The 12,304-nt window shown below is 44.8% G+C and overlaps 1 protein-coding gene and 1 pseudogene across 1 annotated transcript in view; one reads left to right on the top strand and one right to left on the bottom strand.

Annotated features, from left to right (window-relative positions):
• Positions 1-860: 860 nt before the first annotated feature.
• Positions 861-12,304, bottom strand: part of LOC140388194 (histamine N-methyltransferase-like) — a 70,010-nt gene continuing 58,566 nt past the window's right edge. Inside the window, exons 5-6 of the mRNA XM_072471970.1 lie at positions 5,843-5,936; positions 861-1,411 (exon numbers count right to left, since the gene is read on the bottom strand). Of these exons, the coding sequence (XP_072328071.1) occupies positions 1,071-1,411; positions 5,843-5,936 (435 nt within the window). The 3' untranslated portion in view covers positions 861-1,070. The remainder of the gene's footprint in view (positions 1,412-5,842; positions 5,937-12,304) is intronic.
• LOC140408063 (U2 spliceosomal RNA) lies at positions 6,107-6,308 on the top strand (annotated as a pseudogene).

The following is a 12,304-nucleotide window of genomic DNA, read 5'->3' as shown; positions in this document are numbered from 1 at the left end:
ACCAGGACTGAGGCGATCGCAGCGGGGGTCAGAGCCCCCAACAGACTCAATTTGTAATGTTTCCTTCACCCCTTCACTTTATTTAAACAGGGGGTGAACGTGGTAAACACCACCGGTAACACATTGCATTATTACGGTACTGCCCATGTATTACAGGTACCACAGTAAATCCCAGCCTGCTGGCTCCTCCCAGCAGGCGGTGTATAAAAGTGTATGCTCTCCTGCGCTGCTCCCATTCTGGTTCCAGCTGCAGGAGGCACAACATCTTGTGCAATAAAGCCTTGATTGTTTCACCATTCTCATCTCGTGGTAATTGACGGTACATCATAAAATAAACTCACCACAGTCACACATGACCATAGGATGCTCTCCCCTTTGAGAGAGAGAGAGAGCTGACTGGTGATGATGTAAGCTGAGAATCACCATACCTCAGGCAAGGAAAAGGTTAAGAAGGTGGATCTTGAGGAGCAAGGTGACGCAAGTGGTTAGCACGGTTGCCTCATGGCGCCGAGGTCCCAGGTTCGATCCCGGCTCTAGGTCACTGTCCGTGTGGAGTTTGCACATTCTCCCCGTGATTGCGGGGGTTTCGCCCCCACAACCCAAAGATGTGCAGGGGGGGTGGATTGCTAAATTGCCCCTTAATTGGTTAAATTGGTTGGTGGATTGGCCATGCTAAATTGCCCCTTAAATGAATTGGATACACTAAATTTAAACAAAAAAAGAAGGTGGATCTTCAGGAATCACCTCAGCCAGTACCGGAATTGAACCCGTGCTGTTGGCCTTGATCTGCATCACAAACCAGCGTCCAGCTAACTGGGGAAAATTACTGTTACTAGATGATATTTTAAACCTGCAGTTGCTAACATAGGATTTTTAATTTTCAATCTGATGAAGAACTGTTTTATAAATTTAAGAGCAGCATTTTTGAATGGATTTAAAACATTGATGCAAGCACAATGCAAGACTAATTTGACCTTAATGTCAACAAATCTGAAGCAAGAAAGGATAATCAGTATTCAGCCAATTGTAAGTGAAGTTAACTGGGTAATGGATGACACATAGAAATCAAGTTAATTGTCAGCCAGCAGGAAATGCAAATCATTTTTGAAAATAATTTTCCCATTTTCCTCTCTTGAGCACTGAGGATGACGTAGGTAACATAGAATCTCAGCCTTCAGATCCGGAGGGGCAGTTTTCCCGAAGTCTACTACGCCAGTGAGGAAATCCAACAGACGTTCCCCATTTTCATTCCCTTCAATGAAACACTCTGTGATATCCATGTCAGACGGTAGCTCATAGATCTGATACTTCACTCTCATTTCATCAAGCACTTTTTGGACGCAAAGTAAATCAATTTTGGGAGGAAAATGGGATCCAGCTTTTTTCCAAAGTGCCTGCCATCCTCCATCACCTGTTAACAATAATATGTGAAATATAATTGTGAAAGAAAATGAACTGAAATGCAGATATGTGGAAATGAGGAGCTTTCAAGGTGATCGAGACACGTTTGGTGAATGGGCAAACACATGGCAGATGCAGGACAGCGCGGCTAAATGTGAAGTTATACACTTCGGTGTGAGAAACAGAAAGGAAGAGTATTATTCAAATGGTGTTATATTGGGAAGTGTGGATGCACGGAGATACCTGTGTGTCCTTGTACACCAGTCAATGAAAGCGGAGAGGTAGGTGCAGCAACCAATTAGGAAGGCAAATGGTATGTTGGCTTTCATTGCAAGAGGATTGGAGTTCAGAAGTAGGGATGTCTTACTACAGTTATACAGAGTCTTGGTGAGACCATACCTGGAGGATTGCATGCAGATTTGGCCTCCCTGCCTGAGAAAAGATATACTTGCCATAGACGGCATGCTGCAGGGATCCAGTTGGCTGATATCAGGTTGGCGGGACTGTTGTATGAGGAGAGATAGGTTTGAATGGGCCTATATACACTTGAGTCTAGAAAGGTGAAAGGAGATATGTTTGAAAGGTACTAAACTCTGACAGGACTGGACAGACTAGATGCAGGCAGGATGGTTTCTCCTGGTTGGGGAGTTTAGATCCAGGGGACACAATGTCAGGATACAGGGTGGGTCATTTTAGACTGAGATGAGGAAAAATTTCCTCACTCAAGGTCAGTGAATCTGTGGGATTCTTTACCACAGGAGGCTGTGGCGGCCAAGTCACTGAATATATTCAAGAAAGAGAGATTATCTTTTAGTTTTTAATGGCATCAAGTGGCATGGGGAGAAAACGGGAATATGGCATTGAAATAGAGGATCAATCATAAGTATATTAAATGGCGGAGCAGGCTTGAAGGGCTGAATGGCCCTCTATGTTTCTCTGTAGCTCTATGGACAGTGTGGATTTCTTCTGTGAAAATTATTTCTTGGTGGTATTCATGAGAAATATATTCATGATTTGTGGGAAGAAAATAAACTGTTGTTACATTTGTTTGCCGTGCCAATTAAAACATATTTACTTCATATGTATCTTTATGGTAAAAATATTTTCGAACATTGTTGGCAATGGGTGTATTGTGTAAACATCATTCATTTTGATTTGCTGCGTTAAAAAGGAACACACGGATGTCTTAACTTCTCCAATCTCAAACCTTAGAGAATCAGAGAAAATTACAAGAGAAAAAAATGAGCCCATCAGTTTATCAACCGTTCCTCCCCACATTTAAGTCCATTCTTGCTCATTCCACATTCCTGTGAACATTCCCCCTTGTTGAAAAATGTAATTCCCTATTTAAAATATCTATTAATTCTGTTTCAGCCGGGCTTTGTTCAGAGATTTCTACATTCCACATAAAGCAATTCTTCTCACCTTTCGACTTTTGTGACTAGCTTTAATATGTGATCTCTTTCTTTTAATCTTTTGTTCTCCTCCTTTTTCACATTTTCATCAAATTTATACCCACCAGCAAAAGCTAAGATATCTGCCTCTGCACCCGCTTCCAACCCTGGCTGATCTAACAGCCCGAATATGGTTTCTCGGGGACCTGGTTCGAGTCTCACATGCACCACCTTCGAGATTACCCTACAGACCTCTCTCCAATACCCCTCCAATTTTGGACAGGACCAAAACATATGAATGTGATTTGCTGCACCCCCCCCCCGCATAGCATTCCAAAACACCCTCCAACCCCTCAAAGAGTCAGCTCATCCTTGCCTTGTGAGGTGTGCCCTATACACCACCTTCAACTGTATCAGCCCCAACCCCGCACACGACGTTGACGCATTCACCCTCCGGAGCACCTCACACCACAACCCCTCCTCTGTACCTTCCCCCAACTCTTCCTGCCACTTCGCCGTAATCCCCTCCAGCGATACCTTATCTTCCCCCAGAATGACCCGATAAATCACCGACACCACCCCCTTCTCCATTCCCTTTGTCATCAGTAACTCTTCCAACAATGTGGGGACTGACGCCACCAGAAAGCTCTGTACCTTCTTCTGGGCACAATTTTGGACCTGCATATATCTAAACATCTCCCCCTACCCCTACCCATATTTCCCCCCAGCTCCTTCAGCTTCGCAAACCGGCCCCCCAGAAACAAATCCTTTAATACCCTAACCCTCTCTCCTCCCATCTCCGAAAACTCCCATCCCACTTCCCTGGCTCAAATCTATGATTCCCCGAAACGGCATTTCCGTTGACCCTGCCCACAACCTAAAGTTGTGGCGCAATTGGTTCCAGATCTTCAACGTCGCCACCACCGCACCACCAGAGTTTTTCCCCTGGGCCATCGGGAATGGCACTGTTGCCAACGGCCTCAACCCCGACCCCCTGCACAGACTCTCCTCCATTTTAACCCACTGCGAGAGCCCCCTCGAACTCAGCTCCTCACCTTCTCAGCATTCGCTGCCCAGTAACAAAACAGTAGATTCTGGAGACCCAACTCCCCTGAATAGCGCCCTCTCTGCAACAGCACCTTCCTAATCCAAGCCACCTTCCCCCTCTAAATAAATGAGTTAATCATCTTTTCTACTTCTTTAAAAACCGACTTTGACCGGGTAGAGTGGGGGTATTCGATGGTGGTTTTGGAGCAGTTTGGGATTGGGCCACGATTTGTGGAGTGGGTAAGTTTAATATACAGGGAGCCGAGGGCGAGTGTCCGCACGAATAGCATGAGTTTGGGGTATTTTTATCTGAACCGAGGGACCAGGCAGGGATGTCCTTTGTCCCTCGCCTGTTGTTGGCACTTGCGATTGAGTCTTTGGCCATCGCATTGAGGAGTTCGGGGGTGTGGAGGGGGACAGTGCGGTGTGTGTGGGGGGGGGGGGGGGTGGAGCATCAGGTATTTTTGTACGCAGATGACTTGCTATTGTCTGTGTCGGAACCGATGCATCGATGGGTGGTATGCTGGAGCTCCGTCAAGTGTTTGGTCTTTTTCGGGTATAAGCTAAATTTGGACAAAAGTGAGAATTTTGTGGTGTCCCAACCAGGAGTGGGGGGGGCTGCCATTCCGGAGGGCAGCGACCCACTTTAGATACCAGGGGGTGCAGATGGCATGGGATTGGGTGGGCTCCGTAGGTATAATATTGCTCGTTTGGTGGGGAGGGTGAAAGTGGATTTGGCAAGGTGGGATGGTCTTCCTCTGTCGCTGGCAGGTCAGGTACAGGCAATTAAAATGACTGTGTTCCTGCAGTTTTTCTTCATTTGTCACTGCCTGCCAATCCTTTTGCCAAAGACGCTTTTTAATATGTGGCCTCTTGTTACCATCTCACGAATTGAAACATTCTGGCACTAGTTATTCTATGATAGCATTGAAGGATTCTGACAGACCATCATTTCACTTCTCCAGAGAAAAGAGTGCAAACTTTGGATTCTTTTTTTGGCAAGTGTAAACCTTCGTCACCTTTACGACTGGAGCAAATCTATGCTGCAATTTTTACATTGTTATTTATATCCCTCCCAACCCCCAAGTTGCACACAATATTCCAAGTCAGACCTAATTTAGATTATTATTCAGGTTCCAAATGGCCTTCGTGAACTGATTTTTCCCTGCTGACATTAGTGAGGCAGCATGATGTGAATAGGGTGATGTCTGAAGAACAATAACAAAGAACAAAGATCAGTGCAGCACAGGAACAGACCCTCGACCCTCCAAGCTGGCATCGATCATGATGCCTGTCTGAAATAAAACCTTCCACACTTCCGGGATCCGAATCCCTCTATCCCCATCCTATTCATGTTTTTGTCAAGGTGCCTCATTTGATGAAGGAAATCATGTGCTGCGAATGCAAAATGCTTTCTGATTCTGCTGTGAACGCTCCTGTGAGGAGAAAGGACACCATTCTGCAATCAGACAGTCGGAGACTGCTCCAGCAACTCAGGAAATGTGTGTGGCAAGAAGTGGAAGAAGGTATTCAAGGGACTTTCATGTAACTTTTCGTGCTTCCCATTAGAGTGCAATTATTCATGTAACGTTACATTTTCAGCAGCATCTATTAGTCTTTGGACTCTTGAGGCACTCAATATTTTAAATTTAAAGTAAATATACCAATTATCAGAAGGTTTGAGGGGCACTCACAGGCGATTATTGTGATCATAATTACTCACTATTATTGTCAGCATTGACAGCTATTCTCTGTTTTCTGATTCTAGGTCAATTCATTCGGTGAAATGCAACTTTTAACATTGTTCAAGTAGTAGCTCTGATAGTCAACCACATTTTTGCATAAATGCCAGATTGTATCGGATTAACTATCAGGAAGAAGATGAATAGCAATGATATGACATTTGATTATCTTTTCCCCTGTCGAATTTCAGTTTGCGTAGGCATGACCGTGTCGAGCAAAAGAAAACAAGAATATCAGAAATGCCAAACATCACGTACCGGAAGACTGTATTATTAGAAGTTTGCCATTGGTTTCCAGAAGGCTGTGGAAGTACTTGATAGTATCAGGCACACTTTCTACATAGTACAACATCTAGATAAGGAAAAAAAAATGGAATATGCAAATATATCCTCACGTAAGATAAATATTTCTCTCAAAAATAATTGTGGTACCGTGCTCAAAGTGCCCTGAGATTCTGTTTTGGATCAAAGGGAATTCCTGGCACATTTCTGGCACGATAGCATTAACATGGGGCTGAACCTATCGCTTCTCGGCCTTTTGGCTAAGATCAAGTGTAGTATCTGCTCTGCTTTTTGGCTCAGATCTGTTATGTCTCTCTTGTGGGGACCATGAATTGGATTCAATTTGAATTTGAATTGGTTTTTGGATCAGGCGAGGAGCTGGATTAGGGGTTCGCTCCTGTCCACATTCTGAGCCCTGGCTTTGTAACTCAGAGAAAGTATTAAAAAAAACAAAAAAATACATGGGGCTGAACCTGCTTCTGCCAGGGTTTGTCCAAATAAAATGGCGAGGTGGGGTTATTGGGTTACGGGGATAGGGTGAAGATGTGGGCTTAGGGAGGGTGATCTTTCCATGGGCTGGTGCAGACTCAATGGGCTGAATGGCCTCCTTCTGCACTGTAAATGCTATGATTTATGAACACTGTTTGAATCCTCTATTCTCTGGTTTCTTACTGTCCAGGGGGGAATTTTGTAAACTGTGGAAATTTCACTTCCTGGAATTCATCGCATCCTGCCAAGGCCTCAGCACAGAGCTGCTGTGTTGCTGGTCTTGGGAAAGTCTCCAGTTCTAAATCGAAAAGTAATGAACCCCTTGGAGAATCAGCTACTTGACACCAAAGCTTCTGAAGATTTCTTCTGCACTGGTCCCTTTCAGGACTTCCCTCTTTCACTGGAGCATTGGAACAATGCTCTGATCATTCAGTCTTCTTTAGCACTAGAAATGTTTGGGACAATAGTCTTGGCCCCAAATTTCTTGTAGTGATCGATGCAGCACTGGTTGAAGAGTAAGCCTGTGATTAAAGGCCGAGACCAAATTATAAAAATGCTGCCTCTGCATATATTAACAGTGCAGGATCACTACTCCAGTGATGATGCTTCAGTTACCCTCATCTTAATAGAGTCAGAAAATGTTGGGAATGATTATTTTGAGCTATTGTGGACTTTCCCCTTTTTGACAAAGTCTGACCACTGGATCGAACCCTGCTGATTCCTTTATAAAACTGCATTTTGGGCAAAATTGCCAAGCTCAATCTGAAATCATTGTGTTGAATGAGTGATGAGGCCACCTCACAAACTGGCCAAACTGAACCTCTCCCACAACAGTTTTTTTGGGAGGTATTGGGAATGAAAATGGAAGCTCCAATAATCCCTGACTCTTCCCTGCTTTTTAAGTGTCCTGCATTAGGGCAGCATTGTAGAGGGCAAACAATCCCCAGCAGGGGCTGAGGAAAATATCTGCAGTAACTGTTAGGGTCGGGGATGTGGCAGAAAATCTGCCAATCCCATTATGTTCCCCACTCCACTCAGGACTATTTGAAAACTCAGGTGACAAATTAGCAATAATAGAATATTTGATAATAGAAATATGGCTTGTAAGGTAGAGAAGCTATTAAGTTTTAGTTCAGCTAATTTGATCGCAGTTGAAGATAGGTAGTGACAGAGAAGAGATCTCACAGCTCTGTTAGAAGTAGTTTGTTCAGAAGGCTGGAGAGGGAACACCTCCCTCACCTTTGTTGGAAGAAAAGCCATACCATGTCTGAGATATCTGAAGTGGATTTCATGTTTGTTGACGTTTTACTACAATAATAATAATCGCTTATTGTCACGAGTAGGCTTCAATGAAGTTACTGTGAAAAGCCCCTAGTCGCCACATTCCGGCGCCTGTTCGGGGTGGCTGGTACGGGAATTGAACCGTGCTGCTGGCCTGCCTTGGTCTGCTTTAAAAGCCAGCGATTTAGCCCAGTGTTATCCTATGTTAACAGGTTTAAAATATCATCCAGTAACAGTCATTTCCCCCAGTTAGCTGGACGCTGGTTTGTGATGCAGAGTGAGGCCAACAGCATGGGTTCAATTCCGGCACTGGCTGAGGTGATTCATGAATGTAATGTGAGTTGAAATGACAATGGAAATTGATGGCTGGATCTCAGAGTTTGTGTAAAAGCAGTTAAAAAAAGGAAACCTAAAAGGGGGTGATGTAAAATCATGGAATGGATTTGCTGTTAAAATTGGAGCAGAAGTTTTGTTTAAAAGTGTCATGTGGAAAACCTGGTCTGGACTTCGAAAGGCAAACTGCTAAGGGAAATCATTATTATGAGACAAGTGTGTTTCAGGGAGTGGAGTTTGGAAACTATCATGTGACAAACATGTGGGGGAATTTGAGGAGAAATCATGGACACTAACTTATGTTCAGAGTAGAGTGTGTATTGAACTACAGTTAAAGGAACTTGGTGTGGTAATAGGTCCATTATATCTTAAGGTGTACTTTGTAATCCATATCGATCCTAAAATCTTTGTACAATTGTTCAACTCACGGGGTAGTAGAGGAGTATTACAAAGAACAAAGAACAATACAGCACAGGAACAGGCCCTTCGGCCCTCCAAATCTGTACCGGTCATGATACCAAACTTTCCCAATACCCTCAACACTTCCTTATTGTATTATAATCCAATTTTGTTTCATGTTAAATGGATGTTTGTTTTTGTTAAAACTAATTAGCAGTCCTGTGGCTGTTCCTCCAAGTTTTACAGCAGGGTGCTATTGCCATGGTGCCAGTGCCAGGGTCCCAGTTTGTCAGTGCTATGGTTCCTGGGTGGTATTTGGAGTGCCAGGGTGCCATCCTGCCCAGAGACCAACCACCCGGGCCATCCAATAGCCTAGGGACCTCCCCAAGTGACGCTTCGCCTGGTCCTGATTTGTGGAAACCACGTTAATTCATGGCAAGGTCTTCTAGTGCGTTTAAAGGGATGTTGTGTTACTAAGATATTTGTAGCTGAAGACATACTTTGTAATCTGGGTCAATCTTTCAGTCTATGCGTATTTGTTAAACTAAGGGGGGAGTAAAGGAGTATTGTGTCATAATCCAAATTTTCCATGTTCAATAAATGATATTTTAGGATTTGGATTTGGATTTGTGTATTGTCACGTGTACCGAGATGCAGAGAAAAGTATTTTTCTGCGAGCAGCTCAACAGACCATTAAGTACACGGGAAGAAAAGGGAATAAAAGAAAATACATATTAGGGCAACACAAGGTACACAATGTAACTACATAAGAACCGGCATCGGATGAAGCATACAGGATGTAATGTTAATGAGGTCAGTCCATAAGAGGGTCATTTCAGAGTCTGGTAACAGCGGGAAAGAAGCTGTTTTTGAGTCTGTTCGTGCGTGTTCTCAGACTTCTGTATCTCCTGCCCGATGGAAGAAGTTGGAAGAGTGAGTAAGCCAGGTGGGAGAGGTCTTTGATTATGCTGCCCGCTTTCCCCAGGCAGCGGGAGGTGTAGATGGAGTCACGGGTTCGTGTGATGGACTGTGATGGACTGGGCGGTGTTCCCAACTCTCTGAAGTTTCTTGTGGTCCTGGTCCGAGCAGTTGCCATACCAGGCTGTGATGCAGCCAGATAGGATGCTTTCTATGATGCATCTGTAAAAGTTGGTAAGGTTTCATGTGGACATGCCGAATTTCCTTAGTTTCCTGAGGAAGTATAGACGCTGTTGTGCTTTCTTGGTGGGTGGACCAGGACAGATTTTTGGAGATGTGAACCCCTAGGAATTTGAAACTGCTAACCATCTCCACCTCGGCCCCGTTAATGCTGACAGGGGTGTGTACAGTACTTTGCTTGCTGAAGTCAATGACCAGCTCTTTAGTTTTGCTGGCATTGAGGGAGAGATTGTTGTCGCTGCACCATTCCACTAGGTTCTCTATCTCCCTCCTGTATTCTGACTCGACGTTATTCGAGATCTGGCCCACTATGGTCGTATCATCAGCAAATGTGTCGATGGACTTGGAACCAAATTTTGCCACGCAGTCGTGTGTGTACAGGGAGTAGAGTAGGGGGCTAAGTACGCAGCCTTGCGGGGCCCCGGTATTGAGGACTATTGTGGAGGAGGTGTTATTGTTCATTCTTACTGATTGTGGTCTGTTTGTCATAAAATCGAGGATCCAGTTGCAGAATGGGCAGCCAAGTCCTAGGTTTTGGAGCTTTGATATGAGCTTGGCTGGGATTATGGTATTGAAGGCGGAGCTGTAGTCAATAAATTGGAGTCCGATGTAGGAGTCCTTGTTGTCGAGATGCTCTAGGGGTGAGTGTAGGGCCAGGGAAATGGCATCTGCTGTGGACCGGTTGCGACGGTATGCGAATTGCAGTGGATCAAGGTGTTCTGGGAGTATGGAGGTGATGCGCTTCATGACCAACCTCTCGAAGCACTTCATTATGACTGAAGTAAGGGCCATCGGACGGCAGTCATTGAGGCACGTTGCCTGGTTCTTCTTTGGCACCGGTATGATGGTAGTCTTCTTGAAGCAGGTGGGAACCTCGGAGTGGAGTAGGGACAGGTTAAAGATGTCCGCGAATACCTCTGCCAGCTGGTCCACGCAGGCTCTGAGTGCATGACCGGGATGTCGCCCAGGACCGTCACCTTCTGAGGGTTCACTTTCAGGAAGGCCGATCTGACTTCGGAAGCTGTGATGGTGGGTATGGGTGAGTTATGGGCTGATGGGGCACTCGACAGCGGATTGTTGGTTATCTGCTCGAACCGAGCATAGAATGCATTGAGTTAATCGGGGAGGGGTGCGCTGCTGCCGTAGATACTGCTCGGCTTCGCTTTGTAGCCCATTATGTTGTTTAGTCCTTGCCACAATCGCTGAGAGTCTGTCTGTGACCCTAGCTTGGTTTCACATTCTCCCTTGGTATGTCGGATGGCTTTGCGGAGGTTGTACCTGGATTTCTTGTATTGGACAGGGTCGTCTGACTTGAACGCCTCAGATCTCTCCTTCAGTAGGGAATCAATCTCATGATTTAGCCACGGCTTACAGTTGGGGAACGTACGTACTGCTTTCTTTGGCACGTAGCCGTCCACACATTTGCTGATGAAGTCTGTGACGGTGATGTCAGACTCATTTAAGTTGGTCGCTGAGTTCTTAAATATGATGTGTAGGTGCCGGCATTGGACTGGGGTGAGCACAATAAGAAGTCTTACAACACCAGGTTAAAGTCCAACAGGTTTGTTTCAAACACTAGTTTTCGGAGCACTGCTCCTTCCTCAGGTGAATGAAGAGTTATGTTCCAGAAACATATATATAGACAAATTCAAAGATGCCAGACAATGCTTAGTATGCGAGCATTTGCAGGTAATTAAGTCATTACAGATCCAGAGATAGGGGTAACCCGAGGTTAAAGAGGTGTCTTGCATTGTCTTGCATCTTTGAATTTGTCTATATATATGTTTCTGGAACATACCTCTTCATTCACCTGAGGAAGGAGCAGTGCTCCGAAAGCTAGTGTTTGAAACAAACCTGTTGAACTTTAACCTGGTGTTGTAAGATTTCTTACTGATCTTAAATATGGACCAGTCCACTGTCTCTAAGCAGTCACGTAAGAGCTCTTCTGTCTCCTCGGACCAACACTGCACGACCTTCTTAGCTGGATTCTCCCGCTTGAGTTTCTGCTTGTATGCCGGGAGAAGGAGCACCGTTTTATGGTCTGATTTCCCAAAGTGCGGTCGGGGGATGGAACGGTAGGCGCCCTTGATGTTTGAGTAGCAGTGGTCAAGAGTGTTGTTGCCCCTGGTGGGACAGGAGATGTGCTGGTGGAATTTTGGCAGTATACTCTTGAGGGTGGCCTTGTTGAAGTCTCCGGCCACGATGAACAAGGCCTCCGGATGTTCTGTTTCATAGTTGTTTATAACTGTGTACAGTTTGTCCAGGGCCTTGTTGTTAAAACTATTTAGTCATGCAGTGAGCTTTTGAACTGAGATTCCATTTTAGGACCTTCCATCCAGTTGTAACATCAACTGAGATTATAACAAAACAATATAGCTCCAAGTCAGGATGTTGTGTAGCTTGAAACGAATTTGTAGATTATAGTGTTTCCACTCACAAGCTGCCCTTGTTTTTCTCAGTCAGAGAGATCACAGGTTTGGCAAATTTCTGCAGTGTACCTTGTAGATGGTACACACTGTCACCATTGTGCATTGATGGTAAAGATAAGGTAAGGTAAGGTAAAGTCGCCATAGTCCCAGGTGACCATAGGCTGCTTTCCCTTTTGAGGACAGTAAGAAGTCTTACAACACCAGATTAAAGTCCAACAGGTTTGTTTCAAACACTAGCTTTCGGAGCACTGCTCCTTCCTCAGGTTAGTGCTCCGAAAGCTAGTGTTTGAAACAAACCTGTTGGACTTTAACCTGGTGTTGTAAGACTTCTTACTGTGCTCACCCCAGT

This window comes from Scyliorhinus torazame, chromosome 2, assembly GCF_047496885.1.
Source record: "Scyliorhinus torazame isolate Kashiwa2021f chromosome 2, sScyTor2.1, whole genome shotgun sequence".
In the NCBI taxonomy this organism is placed as follows: Eukaryota; Metazoa; Chordata; class Chondrichthyes; order Carcharhiniformes; family Scyliorhinidae; genus Scyliorhinus; species Scyliorhinus torazame.
This window is presented reverse-complemented; position numbering and strand designations above follow the sequence as displayed.